Source organism: Numida meleagris, chromosome 6 (genome assembly GCF_002078875.1).
Source record: "Numida meleagris isolate 19003 breed g44 Domestic line chromosome 6, NumMel1.0, whole genome shotgun sequence".
Taxonomy (NCBI): domain Eukaryota; kingdom Metazoa; phylum Chordata; class Aves; order Galliformes; family Numididae; genus Numida; species Numida meleagris.
The window spans coordinates 49572669-49594317 of record NC_034414.1 but is presented as its reverse complement, the minus strand read 5'-3'; the positions used below and the strand labels follow the sequence as shown (position 1 = coordinate 49594317).

General features: G+C 46.9%; 1 protein-coding gene across 2 annotated transcripts in view; it reads left to right on the top strand.

Annotated features, from left to right (window-relative positions):
- Positions 1 to 21649, top strand: part of CCDC85C (coiled-coil domain containing 85C) — a 102711-nt gene that overhangs the window by 77002 nt on the left and 4060 nt on the right. For both annotated transcript variants that reach the window (XM_021403314.1, XM_021403315.1), the window contains 3 exons: positions 1510 to 1614; positions 14715 to 14810; positions 20137 to 20235. In XM_021403314.1, coding sequence (XP_021258989.1) covers positions 1510 to 1614; positions 14715 to 14810; positions 20137 to 20235 — 300 coding nt within the window. The remainder of the gene's footprint in view (positions 1 to 1509; positions 1615 to 14714; positions 14811 to 20136; positions 20236 to 21649) is intronic.

Sequence of the window (21649 nt, the reverse complement as noted above, 5' to 3'; positions counted from 1 at the left end):
TGCATATCTTTCTGTTTCGAACTCTGTTGTGAAATGCAAACAAAATGTAGGCCGTGGTCTTCTCTGATGCCACCTTGTAAATCCGAGGAATCCTAGACATCCACTAAGCTGAAATCATGCCTCCATGTGAAGTCTAGCAGTTCCTAGTACATCAGGCAACGCAGGACTAGCATCCCTTTCTTGTGATGACTTCCTTGAAAACTGCCCTTCTCCTCACAGCTTGTAAAATGAAAGCCAATAGGATGTGTGGGTCAGAATGATTGTGAAAGAAAAGAGCATCTTGAGATAAAACAAAAGCTGAACTAGCACTAAGCAGACCATCTGGCTACAAGAAAATGTTCCTGACACCAATAGAAAGTGATGTACCCACTCTGAATGCACCAATTCTTCTCTGTGCAACGGGAGCAAGAAACAGAGACGAACTTTCGATATTTCTGAGATCTGTGCACAACCACAGTCCCTAAAGTCTTGGTTATGGTCAGGCCTTTGGGGTTACTGAGGGTTTTTTTATATACAGTCGAGCTGATTTATGAGACTTCCCGTTAAATTTTATTGCACCAGTGGTTTTTCTTTGGTTCTTTTGAAGTGGAAAACATCATTTCTGCAGCAGATGCAAGTCAGAAGTCTTAATGGAACATAAAAATCTAAAAGGTCGCGATTTTATGGCTTTAAAATGAAGGACAGTGCATTGCTTTATACTCTTAAAAAAATGTAAAGTTAATGAGGATATTTATTGGTAGTAAAAAGATATTATCTTCTCCCAGGCCCTTGATTTTGGCTACTTGTGTGTTGACATTTTATGGGTGTGCTTTCTTAAAGGAGAAACTCTTCTTGCTCTAAGACCATCCCAGTTCAGAATGACAGAGTGAGAGAATAAATAACATGAGGCAGATATTATTGTCGTGATATTATTCAGCACTCCCCTAGCACCTGATGCTTCCTTTGAGCGCAGGCAGTTGATTACATCTATCTGTATGGTTTGTCGAGTCATACTGACTACCTTTGTTTATGTGACTCTACTTAAGTCTTGTGGTTGTTCACTAATTTATAACCAAATAAGAAACTGTTGCTTTCACACATCTTTTGCAAGCTTAAGTGAGTTACAGTAGCGCTGTTTACAAACACTCATTGCTCTCCACCTGCAGGTGACTGGAATAGCTGATGTTGCTTTAAAAAGATGGTCTAGAAAACATCTGGTGGATCTGCGTCTTAACAAATGTTTTTAACTAGCTTGAACTTAGGTAAAAGTAAAATGCCTTCTCACTCTGTCATTTAGTGGCATAGACCTTGAGAGTTTCACCTCCAGCTGCTTGCAAATGCTTTCTCCAGGCGTGGGCATGGGAAAGGCATCATATCCCAGGGGTCACTTAAGCTGTTGTTGCAGGGAGAACTTACGGGAACGGCTCACAGTAAAGAAGTGGTTGTGGGAAAAGGTAATCCGGAAGAAAGGACGCAACTTTCCTTCTTCTTGCTAATACAGGCTGTCCTATTTTCTTTTTGTCTTTGCAGCAGTCCAGCACTGGGGATCTGAGGACTCTGAGGAAAGGGTTGTCCCCATACCACTCCGAGTCACAGCTGTCCTCACTGCCACAGTACCAAGATGCCCTGCAAAACGTAAGAGCCCTTTCCTTGTCTGTACACACAAGAGCCAGAGCTTTCCTGGGGAGTGGGCACAATGGGAGGGGCTGCACACAAAGATTCAGGGAGAAGCTCTCCCTGAACGCTGGCCCTGGAGCCAGCAGAAAGGTGCAGCTGTTGGGAGGATGGGGAGCCTCTGGAAATATTGAGCTTTACCTCTGAAAATTTTCACTCATTAACTTCTCTGCTCAGGTTTTTTAGCTGACAGAAACTGATGTGCACATTTTTAAGCAAGAGTGAGTCTTGTTACACCTGCCTCTCCTTCTTCATAAATATCCTTTATGCTCGCTGTCAAAAAGCTCCTCTTAGGTGACATAAAAATTGTTTTGCCAATGCATAGTCAGGATTGCTTTAGTGATTAAGTTCTCAGGACTTTTGTTTCAGGTTTTTCTGTAGCACAAATGAGGTTTTATGTTTCCTGAGATTTGCCTGCGTTGCTTCTTCTCAAATGACAAGGAATCTTGGCTAGAGGCAGAGAAGGCTCTTGCAAGAGATAAATACTGCGCTGCTGTGTCAGGGCTCCTCCCTGCTGCCCTGCAGTGCATGGATGACTGTTGTCCAGATGTTTGCCCCAGTGCCTGAGACACCACCTGTGTTGCTGACAGTTGTATTTTGGCTGCCTACTAGGCTAAAAGTCATTTTGTATGGTTAGCATTCATCTTAAAGCTGTAAACAAGGGAGGGGGGGGGAGGAAGTAATAATTTAGGGAAGATTTCTTAAGTAGAAGTCCACTCAGTGCGAGAGCCCAGAATGAATGAAGAACCTTCATCTAAAAAAATTAAAAAAAAAATCCAAACAAGATAAAACCATATAAATGAAGTGGGAGTTTGAATACCCTCTTTTCTTTGTTCCCCATGTAGCAGTCAGGAGACTTAACACGGATAGCACAGATGTTTTGTCCTCGGAAAATGCTGGTGGTTGTGTGGGTACTGGCATTCATTACTGCTCGCTGCAGCCTGGCACTCCCCTCTGCTTTCCTCCATGCTCTGGGAGGAAGTGGTAACTCCCGTGAGCATCTGTGGGAAGGGTCAGGTGCTGCATGACACCTTCACCCATCACCCTGGTAGTATACTGCTTTCTTTGGGGACAGGTAATTATGAGGTTATACCAAAACCACCTTGGATCCAAATCCATATTGTCTGGAATACTTATATAGCCATTTTTAAATTTTATTCCTTCCAAAATCCCTTGGTTTTGGGTCTTGATATGCAATCGTGGAGTTGTTTGAGTTGGAAGAGACCTGTAGTGGAAATACTAAGTCACGGCCTGAACCAGTGATTGAGCACCTGGCAGATAGGCAGGGCCAACCCAGGAGAGCTCAGTTGCATGCAGCGCAGTGCACCTGAATGACTGGAAGGGGTAGAGCCTGGATCCACCCCACTGCAGACCTCATTTAAGGGTTGGCAGTCCTTGTAGGGTTGGTTGTCTATCCCATGGATCATTTTTGTGGTCCTACTCTGGATGCGCATTAACAATACAGTATATAATATGTTGTTTTTCTGGTGAAGGGGAGCGATCTCAAATCCATGCAGTTTTGTCTGCGTGTCTCTGTCACCTCCCAGAAAATGGACATACAGATGTACCTGGCTTTCTCTGCAGCCTTTTTTTTTGACAGCAGGCATCAGTTGGTGAGGAATGGTTCCTCTGTGTGTGTGTACAGGCTTCGTTTAGGTGAAGGATGGTGGACACTTGGCATCGGCTCCACACCTGTCATGCCTGCTCAGGGTTTCATCATTGTCACCGTCTGTGAAACTGTTTGGGGAAGTTACTCATTGCATCCCTTAGTGTCACTGCATTTGCACCTGAGCATCGCTCCATTTCTCCATGGCCCTGACATACCTCAGTTAATGAAAGAGTTTGTTTTTCTAATGAATCCTGGATCGTGGACACCAGTGTGTACTCATGACATGGAATCAAAAGACCCTCACAATTGCAAGCTGTGCAGAGACACTGTCTATTTGGCTGACAGTTAATCATGCAGACAGTGAATTAGAGATTTGCTCTCTAGTCTGTGGTAGGTAAAACATCCTGTAAAAGTGACAGGGATTAGTTCCCTGGCTATTGCAAGGAAAGAGACAGGCTCCAAGGCAAGCAGATTGGGCCAGTTTATCCTTGAGTTCAATGATGTCCCAGGCATGGGAACTGAATTGGAGGTACCTGTAAGTGTTGTACTGCTGAGGATCTGCTGGCCAGCCTGGTGTCTGGGTGTCAGCAATGGAAACAATCCCACTGCATCCTTGGAGATCTTGTGCTCTCACTGATAGCCTGCGCTGTTACCTTGTCTTCAGTGCTTTGGTCCTCTGTGGTAGCTGAAGTGACTCAACCATGTGAATGTGCAGCACTTGGGAGGAGCTATTGCACTCAAATCTGACGTACTGCAGGAAACTGTTGGCTACATGGGAGTCTCAGATCTGTGGCTGGAGAGCACAGAGAAGGTGAAACTCATCCGGCAGAGCTTTTCTGGAGTTTGAACAATACCAGGTAGGAGTTAGTGACCTGAAGTTCTGTTTGTTGGCATTTTTTAAGGAGTCTGCATTGCCCATTCATATAGACTCACCTCTGGTTAGTGAGATAGAAATTACGTTTCAGTAACACAGAGTTTTAGAAGAAAAATGACCATTTCAGGTAATTGGCATTTGCAGGGAAATAGAAGCCCTCTCATTGCAGCTGTGGATCAGGACTGGGATCCTCCTGTGACCATGTGTAGCTTCTTTCACATCTCTGTGCCTCTGTTTTTCTCTCAAAGGGACTGGGTGGGAAATGACCCATTCCGTAGCATGGTTTTCTGACATTTCTTTACCACTAAGCTAAATAGCACTAAGTGCTCCAGGATCCTCCAGAGATGAATACTAAAAGGCAGTATTTAATTTTTGGAACACTCTGGCATTGCTGGAGAGTTCATCTAATGATTGCTGACTATATTTCTGGCATAGGGAGAATGTATGACAGGGAAAGGAAATTCCCCATCCACATGAGGCTGTTATTTTGTTACTACTAGTCACATTTCAGCAGCTCATTTGCTAAGGGGCAGTCTCTGTTTCTATTTTCTGGAGTGTTCAGGATCTCTGCAGAAGAGCTGAGGATGAATGCTGGGGCTGGGGCATGGCTCAGAATTGCATCCCTGTCTCTTCTCCGATCTTTTTGGTGTCTCTCTCCTCTGGGGTGCTGTAGCAGCCCGTGCAAATGTGCAGCCCCTACAGCAGTTCACATTCCTGCCTGCTGCCCTGTGGCCATGCCAGGCACATCTTAGTGCCCAGATGTGGGAAGGCAACCTGAAGGCTACTCATGCTCCTGTGGGTAGAGGTGTCTTCACTTTGGTAAGTTTGTACGTCAGCTGCCTGGAGGAGCCATGTATCCATGCTGGCGTGAGCTACCAGTAAGGGTGAACCAGCCTGTTACTGGCAATTGGAGCTGGCCTGGCTGGCTGAGATTTAAAATGTACTAGCAGTGATCACTTGATTATAACAAGAATCCTTCCTTTGGTAGAAATAACTGTAGATTTTTGTAATGGAAACGTTATGTTTATTGAGCTAGGGATGCAGGAATGGCCTGTGATGATAACGAGAGACGCAACTGACAGCAAACAATTGGATAAACAATGAGGGATGTGTGGTTTGCATCAAGACCAGGAGGTCTGTGCTGCGATAAGGACACAGCACAGATGGCTCATCACTAGAATTGTTCCCTGATAAGGGGAGGATGGCAGCAAGGTTACACCATGGAGGTGCCATTGGGTTTCCTTTAGTTCTAAAGGGTTGGCTTAGATAAGGTACCCAAAATGAGTGAAAGGATGCAGCAGGCAGCGGCTTCCTAGGGTTTATTGGGGGTGAGTATGCAAAACTGAGATAAAGATCAGCCCATAACAACCATTGACTCACAAAGCTTGTAAAAAATCTGTCCAAAAAAACTAGTTCTCTGCCATCAATGAGGAGGAATGCCAGAGCTGTCATTAAGACAGCTGGTGTCCATTGTCTCCTGTGTCACACAGTGACCCTAAGCATGCACCTCTTGATGAGTGAGTGTGAGGTTTGTAGTTGTGTGCCACTCATGGCATTTGTCTCCAGTGACTGTTTCCTTCAAGTAACAAAGCCCAGGTCTGAGACTGAGCTCAGGCTGCCCAGCTGCTTTCTGCTCACCTCTGCTCCTCCTGCTTGCTGGACTCATTCCCTTAATTTCCACCACACTGTCACTACCAGCCATGTTTGTGCTTTGCAAAGATGCTTGTGAAGTGTGTATTCAATTTACCATATGGCACGTACGTTGAGATAAAAACAAACCCAAATATTGGTGGTGTGTAGGTGTAAGAAAAAGCCATTGGATGAGGTGGAAATGGATGACAAAGGCTCCTTGGCTGGTGTGCTGGCTGCCTGCTGAGCCTGCCGTACATGGCTTAGTGGGCATGGTGGTGATGCCTTGATGGTTGTACTAGATGATCTTAGAGGTATTTCCAACCTTAACGATTCTGTGATTTGGTAGAGGCAGTAAGGGGAGGTGATGTAAGGGTTCACAGTGGCTAAATTGGACCCCTTCTGACAGCCCTGTATTCTTCTAGCTGGAACAGTGGTGGTCCTCAATCCTCTGATGCACATGCTGGAGCAGAAGAACAGCGAGAACATGACACAGTCTTTCTCCTCTGCTCCCTGCAGAGAAAATACTAAATTTATCCTGCACCACCCTGGTGTCAGTGGAGATAGGGGAAACGTGGCTGTGGCCCAAGCCTGGTTCTGGTGGAGGGCACATGAAGCAGGGCTGCTTGTCCCTGCTGGAGCCTGTGTGGGAGTAAATCCATTCTTCTCTGGGAGCAAAACCAGACTGGCTCCTTAAAGCTGACTTTGCTTTTAAAACCAAATCTCAGACAGCTGAAGATGACAGCTCCTGTCATGTGAGGGCTGGTGTCCAGGGGCAGCACCCAGAGGAGCCCTCTGGGCCTTGTGTCTCCCACTGATGTGTGCCAGGCACATCCTGCTGGGGCCATCCTGTGGCCAGGCTGCTTTTGCAGACAGGGAAAAAAGTGGCAGAGGGCAGTTTCTTGCTGCAGTCTGCACCAGTACTAGGGAGCAGACAAAGGCAGAGATTCATGGTGGCTGTTCTGCTACTGTAACAATAGCAGCTGTGGAAGGGAAAATGAAATGAAAGGTTTGTGGGGAGAGTGGCAGAATTTGCAGCCCAAGGAGAGCTATTGTGAAACTTCAGAGTGTATAGCAAGCAACTGAGAACAAGCCAATGCATTTTTAAAGGCAGCTGCCCTTCATCAGCTTCTATTCTGGTGCATTTGAGCAGCGTGTGGCTTTTTCCCCACAGCAGCCAACCAGCACAAAGTTAGCGTCAAAGTTTGGGGATTTGGTGAGTAAAAGAGTCACTGACTGTCTGGATTCATCATCCACTGTTAGAGGTAACCACATAAGGTGGGGAAAAACTCATCTGTTTCGATGATCTGCTGTAGATCAGCACATTAATTGCCAGTTCTGTTAGTGTGGGGCCAGCAGAGAGTCTGGGATAAATATAGAGGCCTGTAGACCTCCGGGTCACCTCCCCCAGACCTCAGAGAGAGCTGCTTCACCAGCAATGGCAGAGCAGCCACAATGAGGTGCAGCCCTGGTGGGGTGCTACATGGTCATGGGGGACAGCAGGAATCTGACGTGTGCCATCCTCTGTCCACCTGAACCTTTTCAGCAGGGCCACCCCAAACCAGGAGGTGTGCTTCAGAACCTGGAAAGTCTTTAATATTACTCACTGCTTCCTTTCTGAAATTGAATGGGCTTCATGTTTCTTTACTAAAATAGCTAGCACCTCTCCAAATATTCATGCTAATAGTGCCCCTGTGAGTCAGCTGCAGTTAGTGCACTTTGTCCGTGGCCACAGCAGGGGCTCCTTCTGTCCATAGCACTTTTATTTCTTTGTATCAGATGATTATGGGCTGAAACCACTCTGAATCTGTCTTGTCGGTAATAGATACCTGGCTAGGGGGGCAGCTGAAGCTGGCAGTGAGGCTTTCTGGTGTTAAGCACTGCTTGCAGCTCTGCAGCAAACCTGTTGCAAACCCGAAGGGCAGCAACTCTGAGTTCTTAGTCTGCTGCTGGAGGAGATTGTCCCAGTGGCTTGCGTGCACTGAAGAGTTTTCCAGGGCTGGAGCTGTGATCCACCGTTAGCATGTCCCTTCCTGTTTGTAGATGAGACCCACTTGCAAACAATGTCCTGACTTTGTTTATTGTGACTCTGGCAGTTCCTGGAAGCCTTCCTTCCCTTGCGTGCCCCAGCACTGCCCATGTGGTGTGGCGTGTCTCCTGGTGAGAACAGTTCTTCTGTTGTTGAGCGTCCTCGATGTTCTGCTCAGAAAGCAACGGAGCAGTGAAGCTGTTTCTCTGTTAATCAAAAGGGCCACATTAGCATATTGGGTTATCCAGGTAGATTCCCATGAACTTGTTGCCTGATGAGATGGCTGAGCTGGGCAGACAGAGCCCTGTGCTGTGTGGTGCCAAGGGTTAATTCATGGATTTGAATGACTGTATGACCAGATGCTCTCTCTGATTAAAGGGAGCAAATGAAGTAATGCCAAAGGAGATTAGCCACTGTAATAACGTCCCTCTGTGTGACAGGGAGGACGCTATGCAGAGCGCTAGTGGCTCCTGCCCTCGCCCCTGCTGGTGGCCAGGGTGGTGCTGTGCTAGGGAGCTGGTGTCTTTCCACACAGCATCCTGCTTGTTTCTTCTCATCTGACTGGCGGCAGGGTATCAAAATGCATCACTTGCCGGGCACACTGGGCATGCAGCACTTGTGGGTGCTCCCTAGCTGTGGAGAGAGTGCCGTATGCTCAGGTAGCAGAGAAGGGGCTTTGAAGGAAAATGCCACCCTGGAGTCGGGTTATGCCTTGGAGCTGTGCGGCAGTCTCACTTTGTTGGAGCCCTTAGCCCCACTGCAGCAGCACACTGGTGGATGAAGGGATGTGAGGCCCCAGAGCATCAGGAAAGGAGCTGGCCATGAAGACTTCCCATGTTCTGCCAGGCTCTGCCAGCCACTTCCCACATGCCTGTGGGCACATTGCTACACTGGCTTGTCCCTCAACAGCTCCCAATTTACAGAGCAGCATAGACACCTTGATTTATGTGCAACACCTCGGCGGTGATGAGTGCTAAAGAAGGGCCCAAGCTTAATTCAAACCTGGGTAAGCAGGCTGCAGACAAAACCACTGCGAGATAAATCTACGTGCCTGGGAATTTTATTGTGAGTTATCTGGCAGTGCCTGCCTATAATGTAATTTTCCTTGTTCTGTCTCGGCAATAAAAACTTCTGATATGATTCCGTTTAGCTGTAATGTTGTCTGAGATATGCCATTAGAACACTGTGGCGCGTGTAATCAAATTTGAACCCTAAATGTCTGCTTGTTTTTTGAAATCATAGACAAAAATTAATAGAAAGCAAGAAGAAGATGTGAGGTTCAGAAGCATTAATGTTTGCTTGCATGCTGCGCTTTGGTCTGAAGCGTTTTCAGTGCCTGGGCTGTGGCTGCTGGTAACGCAAAATCAGCATGCTGTTTTCCTCTGGGTTTTGAAACTTATCTCCCTTTTTGCAGTCTTTTTGCAGATCAGGAATAGCTATCTTAGAGTCGAGGTAGGAGAGGATGTCATTAAGGCACAGAATGTCATTGAGGGGAAGGAGATTGAAAACTGATGTCAGGACCAAGGTCTTTTGTTTTTTCCAATTCCTGGAGGAATCAAGGAGAAATTGTTTATCGCAATTTCATTGTTCTTTTTTGAGATTTCTAACCCAGAACCTGTAAAAGAACAGACACCAGTCATCACCGGTTAGGCTCTTTTCTTCTTGGATTCCAGAGTATTCCCACTATTATTAAGAAATGCTCATATTTTAAGCCTTATTTTGCCTCTGTGGAGGTGTGTCATTATTAGGAGTTCCCCGTGTGCACTGTTACAGTCTTATTAATTTTGTTCCTCCAAACACGTAGGAATGGAGTATTGACCACGGTGCTTTTCAGCATCTGAGCTGGACCACACACATCCCATGCAACTAGACAGAGCCATCAAGGACTCATTAGGCAGCTCGGTCCTAGGCACCAGCAATGCCATCATGGCTTGATAGGCAGCAGCAAATGTTTTCAGCAGCTGCATTTAAGGCCTCAGCTCTTCATTTTTTTTGGTATCTGATTAAAAAGGATCTTTGGCAGTGTTTGTTGTCTTTGAATTTTCTTCCTCACACCAGTGCCTTTTCTTCACTGATCCTCTCTGGGTTCTGGACAGGGGCAGTTCTTTAGGGCTGCTTTTGTTCATTGTGTTTTCTGCTTTGGATTTGAGGCTGCCACCAGGTCATGCACAATTCATAGCAGGTAGAGAGGGAGGTTTTGTCTTTTGTGTGTAGCACACTCCCTCAGGGGTCCTCTGATATGGGAGACTGCAGTCTCTTTTCTTCGTCTAGACGGCTGAACTGTGCATCTCCTTACAGGCATCAAGCTTGAATTGTAAGCCCTGCAGGCAGGGCTCAGGTGGGAGTTTTCTGAAGGAGTCTGAAACAGAATTGGGCTTCAGTGATTTGGATACGTGCAGTGTAAACCTGTAATGTAATGATTTCTGGCAAGTGCACTGGTCCCATCACGGATGCCAGCAAATGTCTTGTGCTGGTCTGCTTGAAATGGAGAAGCAGGTGAGGGCTAGAAGGGAGATGTGTTCAGTGGTGCTTCAGTACTGCTCTGTATGTAGGGGTGGCAGAGAAGGAGCTCTTGTCATGGTTTTCCCATTGGAAAGTGGCTGGATTCTTGGGTACTCAGGATGTTTCTCCCATGAGATGGGTGGAAGAGTCTCTCCAGGAGTCTTGCATAACCCTGCAGTCCCAGCAGCAGAGACAAGTATATTCGTTCCACAGCTGAACAAGGTTGTATTCAGATGGGTCACAAACAGCATGACAGCCTTTGTTTCTTTGGGACTGGCAATGTGTCCTTTTGCTTTTTGAAGACTTGGAGAAGGGCCTCTGGTTCTTAAGAGGAGCAATGGCCAACAAACACTGTGCTTAGCAAAGATATTTCCTCCAAGCACACAGGAACTCCGTGATGCATGATGCAACAACTCTGAGGCTGGCACTCTCTCTGCTGGGCAGCCCGTTTGTTTTTTTGTAACATCTGTGGCTGTGGTAGAAACGGAAGAGACCTGCAATGTAATTCTACTCAGGTGACCATTGGAAACCACAATGTAGATGTAGTTTTCTTTCTAAGTTACAAGTTCCTTGTGTAACTGGTGAGTTAAATAAGCTAACTTCTAGTCTTGTCTCTGTTACTGTAAGCCTGGAGCAACTCCAGAGCCAGAGAGAATAAGAAACTTTGCCTTTTGAAATGACTCAGCTTCTTGTTAGTTGGTTCAGCTTCAGCAGAAGTAAACTAGAAAAAACAGTCAAGATTGTATTTCTCAATAGCTTCATTGTAGGTGCATGGCATTTTCATTACTTCTGAGCTATTATTCAGCACCATTCGTTTACAAAATTATGTGATATCTTGGCCACATGATGGAAGATGAAGAGTGAACCACCACTGAGCTACTGAATGTTGTGAAAACCTAGCAAGTAGAAAGGTTAGATATTTAACACAGGGAGTGCGTGTCTGACAGAACCAGACATGGAGAAGAAATTGAGAATGATGCATGCCCCCAAACACTGTGTATTACTTTTTGCATATATGGACAATTCCTGCTTCTTAGGATGTGATCAGATTAACCTTGCTATTATTGCCCATCAGAATGCTGAGTCGGTTGTGTTCCCACAGCTTTGATAATGTCAGCATTAAGGAACAGGAAGGCTATAGATTTCTGCAGTGATGGAGCTACTGAGAGTAGCTGAAGCAGAGTGCACCCATGGTGATTCTTACCTAATTTCCAAATGTGTCTGTTTTAGACATAAGGAATCTCTTCCATCAGTGTGATTTCAGCTACTGCCTTAATGCTGACTTCCTGAGACCTCCCCCTCCATCCTGCCCTCCTTCCAATCTCCTGTCTCTGATTCCTCCTCCCCTGCATTTCATCTCAACTGTTTTCCTGCTGGGTAAAATGCACGTCCTCCGTTTTCTTCCTATTCCCTCCCTCCTCTCCCACTGCTGGCGGTTTTCCAGTTCAGCAACCTTGACCTTATCTCCAGTTCCTTCCATTTCCTCCCCTCCAGCTAACACTATCGGTGAACTTTGCCCGTTTTCCTCTCCTCCATCCTCCAAAGGCTGGCCATGCATCCTGCTGGGTATGTTGTCATTTCTTTCCTTGCTCACCAGAGCTCCCCTCTTCTCTGGCCTCCTTCATGTTTGTCCCAGTGCAGGAAGCTGATAGGAATTTGGCTAAAGCTTTTTTTGAGAACCACACTGAAATCAGTGGAAATTAGGCACCTAAACACCTTTATAATGACTCCTTCTATATCTGAAAAGAACATCCTTTAAGGGTACAACTACACAATAAAACTTCAAAGTGTAATGATGAATATTAAGGTATCTTTAGCAGTGTGGAGTGTTTCCTGGCAGCACACGGATATTTTTTCTTTATGCATCTTACAGCTGCAGAAAGCAGGGATTTTGGTGCGATCCTTGCTCACTCCCCTCCTTTCTTCGTGTGCATGTTTGGCTTTTGGTGGAAAAGTTCTCTCACTTCAGCAGTGGGAAATTCTCTGTGGCTTGCAGCATAGCAGGCCTGCATCATGGTTTTTCTGTGTACTCTCTCATGCAAGTCTCTGTTACACAGGTATCTGCTATTGCTGACCATTGCGTGCAGTGATTTGGATGTCCATTTTAGTTTGCTGGGTTTTTTTTCTGGTTTCCAACCTAAAGGTGAAGAATCATTCCTGCCTCAGAAAGAAAGTCATCTCAAACTGAGACTCCAGCAGCAAGGATTGGGCCTTCCTCCTTTGTTGCATCCCCTGCCCATTAGCATTAATTTTCTCTTCTTGAGTCAAATTCTCTACTTGCATTCAGGTGGAGCTCAGCTGATTGCATTTGTCGAATTTCAGCCACTCTTATCCAAAGGGCACCGACCCATTGAGCATTTTTGTGTGATCCGTTCTATCCAGCACATTACTGTGCTTTCAGGATTGCTTTTATCGTGTCAGTATGGTAATCAGTGAAGTATGATCAAACTCTTTAGAAAGCGTTTCTCTCTAATCATTCTGGTTTCATTTGTATTCTGTAATAATTTTGAGAGTGATTATGATCATGGAGATGCTTTGTAGCTCATTAGTGACTTTGCTTCTGTGAGGAGAAGCTGCTGCTGCCTGTCATACAGGGGACCTTGTGTTCTGCTCTGGTTTTGTCACAAAAATGTATTTACGGTGTTGTTAGATGCAGGATCCAGCTGAATTTCTTTTACTTTTTTCTGATTACTCTCAGAAGAAATAGTGGATGTTGCACCAGTTGGTATTTCCTGTGTTGCTTCTAAAGGGGGCTGTGGAGAAGGATCTTTATCAAGCGTGGTTCATGGCCACAAACTCCCAAATTTTCTGCTTTTGGTTGTCACTGGTCATTTATGGAAGGAAGACAGCCTCTGCGCTGAGGTCAGAGCAGTTATGCAAGTATCGATGCCTGTGACCTCTGTGGGAGGCTGACTCTGCGTTTACCAGCTCTGAGAGAAATATGTAACCCCTCTTGCAGCTTTAAGGCACAGCCGTAGCCTGGCTGGAGTCAGTCCCCGGTGCTCCCTCCTCAGGCTCTGCCTTTTGTGTGTAATGTTTGGGGCTGCCCGGATGCTGAGGATGTGTCCCCAGGTAGCCATACAGCTCCAGCGAGCTGTGACCCTCTGCCAGCAAGCGTCCGGCCCGGGAGTGTCCTGTGGTCGCCATGCTTCATCAGTCTGTTAAATCTCCTTGGAGAGTTACTGAGGAGTTACTAAGTCTGATTTTCCCTTTTCTGAGATGCCTGCCTCTCAGAAGGAAGGTGTTGTGCCACCAACAGCTCACTTCATGGAGGTCAGCATTATGGGTAAGTGGCTGTTGGTTTACATGGGCTAAGCACAGACCAGTGGTTTAGGCTTGAAAGGCTCCGTGCCCTTCCTGCTGTTCTTGTCTGTGGCCTAAAGGCCTGGTCCATCATTTTCCTGACTTAAACTGTTTGGAAGCATGAGATGTGACAAAGTGCCCCTCCTTGGGTCCTCCTTTTTGGCATGGCTCACTTGCTGGCCTTGGCTTGGAAGGCGAAGTGGTGATGTGAAGCGTAAAACACACTGTGTGGAAAATATGATAATGGAGTGCCTCATGTATTGCATGCAAAAGCATTCCTGCCATGGTGCTACATACTGCTCTGCCATCCTAATTTGCTTTTGCAGGCTTCAGTATAATCATTCTTTGTATTTCCTAAGGGATGTGAAGACTAAATATGAGTTTGGTCAATGGTTTCATTGTTGATTTCTTCCAGTGCTATAAAGCAAATACAAAATATTAACGACGGGCGGATGCATCTCATTCTCATTATGTTCCGTACAATCCAAGATGGATGTCTTTTTCTAAAGTGCTTATGAGGCTATTTGAGCCAGAGAAATCTTTTGTAAAACGTAATTCTGGGATCTTTCCCAATGGGATCCCTCGTGCAAGAGAACTGGCCAGCTTTTTGGAAGCAAACCCAGCCAGCATTAGCTTTGGACATCTGCTTGTTTTAAGGTTGCCTTCACAATTTTCTCTGTAGCTGAAGATTGGTACTTGATGTCTATGTGAGAGCACTGCCAAAAAAGCGATGATGTTCTGCCAACTGTTTCTTTCGTGTGTACAGCTTCTTAGAAATGACCGCTTTACGCTGAAGATCTTCTTTGCGTTGCTCCCTTGGATGAGGACCATTTGATCTTATCCTTACACAAAGTTATCCGGAATGAGCAATACATGTTTCCTGAACCAATTCTGCTTTAAACCAGAGTGATCTCCTCCCTGAGTACATATAGACTTAGTGGTGGTAGGCTTAAATGGCATTAGATAAAATCATTTTGGGGGGCGTAGTGGTATTTTTTTGTCTTTGCAGGTGGCTGAAGAGGACTGAATTTGAGATGGCTACTAGATATTTTCTTTGTTCTTGTTAAAATAACCCAAAAGGAATTAAAATGTATCCTCTCTTCTTATTTAAACAGGGACCAGCTCGCATGACAGCTGATATTGCATCTTCTCCTGCAGCAGGATATGTCCCTGTTGGTCAGAAACCAGAAGCTGTTGTGCATGCCATGAAGGTAAGGATGCCCATAGTCCCCACAGCGCTGCGCACCATGCAGTGTAATGCAGTGCAATTAACCCCAAACCGGCAGAACTGCTGTTCTTGTGGAAATGTGACAATTAGAAATGGAAAGTTAGCGTTCAGGCACGCAATCAGTAACCAGCACCCGTATCATGAGTTGTAATATTTGCTTCAAATACTTGGAGTACAGCAAGATCACACATGACTGTGTGGGTTGGAGACCTTCAACGAAAGCTACCAGTGCCGAAGGTGTTAAGAGAAGGGTGTCCAGCATCATCAGGGTTTAAAAAATACCTTTAGTGCAGTTTTTACTGTTTCCCAGGGGAGCCCTGACTACCGAAGTGTCCGTTCAGTTGCCTCCATGTATATTTCCTGTGTTTTCTTAGTAAGTTTCTTCTTTGCATATGTATCTGCTAAACTGATGGCTAGCAGAACATTGCAAAATCACACGATACCTTCATTTCTGTCTGCTGTAGGGGTTATGGGACCAAATTTCCAAGTAAGGGCAAGAAACAGAAATGGTTTTTAAGATGTGGTTTGATAAGCTCAAAGAAAGGATTGTAAAGTTAACAAGGAAGATTTTTGGAAACTGAAAATTGAGTCTGGCACAATGATGCATGTAAAGGGTGTGAAAGGAAGTTGGGTGCCCGGTTGCTTGCTCGTATTATTATAATTACTATTCCTCTGCTTCAGAGCTTTGTTGATCACAAGGAAGGGCTGCAAGAAGTTCTCCTCTGAGATTTCATAATTTGGCTGGTGGGGTATGTTTGTCTTTCTTCCAAACCCTGGAAACTGCCTCAGCTGGGGGCAGGAAGCAGGTGGCACAGCAGTCACATCTCACAGGGCATAACGTGATGTGTCCTGCTCACACTTGGGGTTAAAAATATTCTCAGATCTGAAGTGAGGAGGAAATTCTCCTCTAAATCAGCGTGGCAGCAAGAAGCAAAGAGATTTTTATTTTTCCTTCCTGTAGCCTGTTTCCAAGGATCAGCTGCACATTGAAGGGACTGAGGAAACTGGTTGTGGTCTCTGCCGATCCTCCCCCTACTTCATATGGCACAATAAAATCGAGGCTGTTGGTCTCTGATCACGGATCTTAAACTGGGTGGAAGATAATGTGTTCTAGCCATGACATGCTGCAGCAGATGGAGTTGGTTTTATTTGCACCCTGCGGAACTGGGAGCGTTTTCAGTGCCAGCCCCTGCATGAGGGAAATGGGATGCAGCTACCAGCCTAGACCCTGTCTGTGGTACAGCTCACGACTTTTGCCCTTTGCCTATATGACACTGAATACTAGAGAAGTTTTGATCAGTTCTGTGATGTACCCTAGGCTTCTTTTTTTTTTTCCTGCAGCTGAGCCACTATGTGGATGAAATGTTGTCTTCAATTTTGTATAAGTTCTTCCTTGAGCATCTTTTGGAGTTTTCTTTATTTTTGCTTCTGAAATAGCTTTTGCTTATTTGTACCTGCTAAATATGGAGCAAGATGACAGGTTGGCACTCCTAACAGCTGTTTTAGCTAACAAGAATAAAAGGTACATATGCTACATCTCAGTATCTCACTGAACATCAAAGCACTTTTCTTAGGCATTGAGCGAACCTGCTAAAGACACGGGGAGATGTGGAGAAGACAAATGTGAGAAAACAATGTTTAGCCTGAAATTCACCTCCTCTGGGCTCTCTGCAGTGGGCACTGAGCCACTGAGCAGACAATCCTCATTCCCACTGATGCTGAAGAAGGCAGGATTTGGCCCTGTCAAAGCCAGGGAGGAGTCCTAGTAAGACATACAGACTTTTCATTTGTTGAAACAGCTCTGCACTATGCCGTGTTTCCCAGTGCTTTGTCCATGTGACCTACAAATCTATAAAATGACCGAGGCTTGCGCTGTTAGGAAAGCGTTCTGTAATATCGGAGCATTCCTCTTGGAGAAACACTTACTAAACTTTCAGAGCCTTACTGCAGTCATCCAGACTCTGGTGGGTTTTGTTTGTTTTTAAATATGCAATACGTGGTCCTGCGAGGGCTGCACAGTGAGGCAGAAGGGAGGGGACGTGATGGACTGGGTGACTCTGAGGTGACACCGTCTTGGCCACAGACATCAGAGCAATCACGAAAGAGAACTAAATATACCCGAGGTGTTCCTCACAGTTTACATAGCGACACGGAGGCAGCAGGATGAGCCAGCGTGCTCACTGGAAGCAAAGTGCAGCGCGTCCGTAGCATGTTGGTGAATAGGGAGGTTGTCTTCAGGAGGTGCTGTCCTCCAGCAGATGAGCAGTGCTAGGAACCGGGGAGCGCTGCCTATCTTTGGCCCATTCCCTACACAGGAGTCACCGCTTGCCTGTGATGGAGAAGAGCTGAGGACATCATGTAGTACTGATGCATCCGCAAAGGACCACGTGCTGAAGAGAAGTTCAGTGAAGAGCAAAATTCTGGGGATGGTGTCAGCCTGGCATTCACTTCTCTGCTGTGGGTTCCTGGGATGAGACATGGCAGAAATCAGAGGGAGATAGAATCAAATCCAGTCTTTGAATGGCAGCTGATACCTTTGGCTGAGCCAGAGACAGCCCATGTGAAGGCCCAGCTGCGGTCCCCAGTAGTGTAACCTGAGGATCATTGACCTGGGCCTCCCTAAGCAGCTGATGTGGCACGAGGAAGGATTCAAAGATGGATCGGGCTGGGTCAGCACTCACAGGCCTGTCCTTCTTCAAGAGGAGACTGTGCTCTTCGGAGTGCATTGCTTCCCAGTGTGCCTCTATGGGATAGGCTTCTGAGTGTTAACCTCCTGTTCCAAGCTTTGCAAAGCCAAGATGCTAACATATCTTGACAAAACACCTGTCAGAAGTGGGCTCGTGTCTGTTGTGAGGGATGGTTTCCAGGGTAAATGAGACATTTCCACTGAAGTAAATGGGCTGCACCACCCCTTCACACCTCACGGCATGGGGAATGCAATTTTATTTTAAATGGAAGTCGTAGAAAAACAGTTTATTTTTGTCCTCTGAGACTCCTGTGCCTGCAAGATTGATGGCTGGTGGAAGTGGGCGCTAGAGCTGATGTGATCTTTAACTGCGCTGAACGACGGCTGTCCTTGACACTTGCCCTGCAGACACAGGCAGTGCTGAGCTGCAGACAGCTTCGCAGCACGGCGTCAGGGGCGTGCTGACTCCAGACGAGCAGGTTCAATGTGCCAGTCCAGCCGGATCAATAATTAATTCCCTCCTCTTTAGCAAAAAAAAGAGCTGCTCTCTCTGTCAGCACATACATGCTTTTTGCATTTCTTTCGCCCTTCCTCTCCCCTTAAAAAGGATGCGGCTGTTCCTGATTTGTGTAAAGGTGGGTCCCAGGCCTGTTGGTTGAATGAGCTGGTGAAATTTTGAAGTAGGTTAAGGGCCTGAGGAGGATGACCTATTTTTGTACGTATCGCAGTTGGAGTGTGGCAGGATTGCTGTGCTGAGCCAGACCAGGGGATAATCTGCTCTCGGATCCCATTCCATTGAGTAGCCAGCGCTGCGCACCTCAGCAAGGAAACGGTCCTCACACCGTGTCTGCAGGTCCCTGGGAGCTTCAGAAACATTTCTGCACACAGATTCACCTGCAGTAGAGCTTGGTGTGTGTGGGTGTATGATGGGAAGGAAGAGACCACAAGCTGTGTGGTGATTTCAGGCTCTCCTACACCCACTGAGGTGGCTGCAGTGTGAGGTATGTAGGTCAGCACAGACGCACCCGCAGAGCCCCTGCGCTGCACCAGGCCTGGCTCGTGCAGAGCTGCCTGAGTGTGGGCAGAGCTCCGGGCTGCCCCACAGGTGTATCTGCGGGTCAACACCCAGCTGCAGGCTGGGGCTGCCCATAGTCCCCACCATCCAGGCCAGGTGGAGTCTGCAGTGCCCACGGATATTGACACTGGGCTGTGAGGCCTGGGGTGTCCATGCTGGAGCCAGAATGAGGAAACCTGGTTCTCCCCAGGCCTGGGAAGTGCTGGCAGGCTGCAGAGCCTCCTCACACACTGTGGCCGCTGTGACCTGCATTGGCTTTCCACTATCTAGGGAGCCATGGCCCCATCTCCTTGCAAGCCTTGGGCTGTCTGTGTCAGCCTGGCTGCCCTGCAGAGCCGAGTGAGAGCCTTCGAGGGCACCCAGCAGAGCTGCAGAGGCAGGCAGCCCTGGTAGCTGCCTATCAGAAGTACTGTGGAAGATCTCAGATCCTCCCCCACACACTCTTTCATGCTGTTGCTGTGCTTTTGCAGCTACATTTCCTGTTTTTGCAGTGCTTTCCTCCTGTTACTATTGTGGGAAAAGCCCCGTAGTCACAAGCAGGATGGAAAGGAAAGCTGGTCCTTCACTCTTCCAAAGCTGCCGGTGGCAGGGTGCTGCAGGCACTTCTGTGGGCATATCCCTTGTTCATTTGTCGCTGATTTGTGCCAGCTGGTTTTATCCTGTTGCTGTGGTTGCAGTCCTGGGTGTGGGGCTGCGTGGAGGGGATGCTCTTGCATTCAGCCCTGTGTTGGGAAAGGCACCTTCAGCAGTCAGCGTGCAGCATCCTGGGGTGCTGCTTTACCCTTGTTTCCATCCCCTGTGCGTTTTGGCTTGATCTGGCTCTAAGAGGCAATGAGTGAGAGCTGCACATCACGTCAGGATCTCTGGGCACCAGGTCTCAGTGATAGCAGCCAGCTCCTGCACGCTGTCACCATGGGTCTCTGAGAGGTTCCCTGGAGAAACTAAATGGATTAAAAACAATTTTCAGTCCATGTGAATGAAATTGACTCAGTATGTTTAAGATCTGAAAGTTCACAGCTGGTTGGAGACACATCAGCTGAATGGTGCACAGTGCTCCATTTTTCAGTGGCACAAACCTCTGCTTTCAGGTAGTTAAACTGTTAGACCCAAAAACTGTGGACTGACCACAGTTCCCCCACATCTGAGATAAATGGAAGGGAGTGGAGAAGCTCTGCTCTGGGAGAGGAGGGGAGTGGGGAAGCGTGCATTGGTGGGGGCCTTGGGGTACCTGGGGCGGTGGTGTCAGCCACACCAGGCAGGCAGTGGGACACAAGAGAACAGTCAGGACAGAAAGGGAGAGAATGGGGATCCTCAGCATGGTTTCACTCTCATTTTTGAGTCTCAAAGCTTTATGAATTATGCTAATTTAAATACTTGTAAATGATGTTACTCTGGTTGCCCTGCTGAAGCAGGAGCTTGGACCAGATGACCCCCAGATGTCCCTTCCAGCCTCAACCCTTCTGTGATTCTGAGGTGTTGCTGAAGACACTCAGCATTATTTTCGTTATTTGTGGAGCGTAACACTTTTGTAATATTTTTTTTTTCTAGGTCCTGGAGGTCCACGAAAATTTGGATAGGCAAATGCAGGACAACTATGAAGAAGACCTGAGTGAAAAGGAGAAGGCGATTGTTCGTGAAATGTGCAATGTAAGAATGCATCTCAGTAATTCTAGCACTATCTTTTGTGTTCTTTTGTTGTAAGCATGGGAGAGCTACAGGCACTGGGGGGAGTTTGGGCTCTGCTGGTGGTTGCTTTGGGTGCCAGTCACCTGAACACCTCATTCATGGCACCAAGCAGCCACTGCTCAGCAGATACTTCCCCCTCTGCTGCCTTGAAGGCAGTGGCTTTCTGGCTAAGCACAAGCCCTGCAAAGGGCTCTCTGAGGCTATGAAAGTCAGTTTGCAGCTCGCTCCGTCTGTGCCTGCAGAGACTCCGTTTGGGCTGGGCAGCAATTGGTTGCTGTGTTCAAAGCTGTACAGCTTGAATGGCTTTGAGCCTAAACTGTAAGACGTGACATCAGAGGGAGAGTCTTCTTGTTTGAAACCACTGAGCAGCATCACGATGTGTGGGGTTCTCTTAGCACCGTTAGCCGGTTTGGCAGCCACGCTGTAAACTGAGCTTACCCCATACTGTACAGGGAGCATTCATCCCCAAAGCCTGCTCTCTGTGTCTGCTGCTGGGCCACTACCTCCGGCTTCAAAGCACCTTGGCTGTGCTTTGACTTTGAACAAAGAGGTTTGGATTTCTGCGGGAACAGGGCTCGAGCTGTATGTCGTGTGCAGACAGGGATTTGCTGTTTGACAGTAGCAGCAGCTCCCGCAGCAGGGAAGGGAATGCTCACGGAGCCTTCTCTTTTAGGAGTCTGTGCTGGAGGTCAGCCCAAGTGGCACTGTTTTGTAGCTCGCAGCAGCAGAGAGGAGCCTAATCTTCCTTTTGAATTCTGAAATTGCTTGCAGTGGAGTCTTACAAAACTGCTGTGGTGACAAGGCAGTGCTACAGCATTCAGTAGGGATCGTACTGCTGTTGTATGTTGGTTTATGGATACAATGGGAGGCAGAAAGAACAAAGACAGCAATTCCCTGCATGCAAACAGCAAGGAAAATCTTAAGGGGAAAAAAAAGCACCCAAATCCTAAAAAGAGTGTGAAGAACACGTGTGCCTTACGGAGCTGAATCTCTGCAAGAAGCCATGGCAGGTGCTGATATGCTTCACTTGGGTCGCTGGATCCCTGTAAGCCAAGCCAAGCACGGAGTAAATGGGGTCTGATTTTTGGGATATTTGCTCTGCTTAATGCCCCATCTTCTTTTAGCCAGGCAGAGGGAAGGGAGAACATAGTAACCTCATGCTTACAAACGGCCTAATTTATAGTTGCCTATCATCAGCTCTTTTTTCTTTAAATATTATTTTGATGAAGACTCAAGACAGCTATAAAGCACTTTGCAGTTTCATGTTTTTTAGACATAGCCTCGCTTACCCCAGCAATAACGAGGGCTGAAAAGTGTGTTTTTAGAAAATCCTTCACGTATAATTTTAACTAATGCCATCTTTATTATCTTTTCT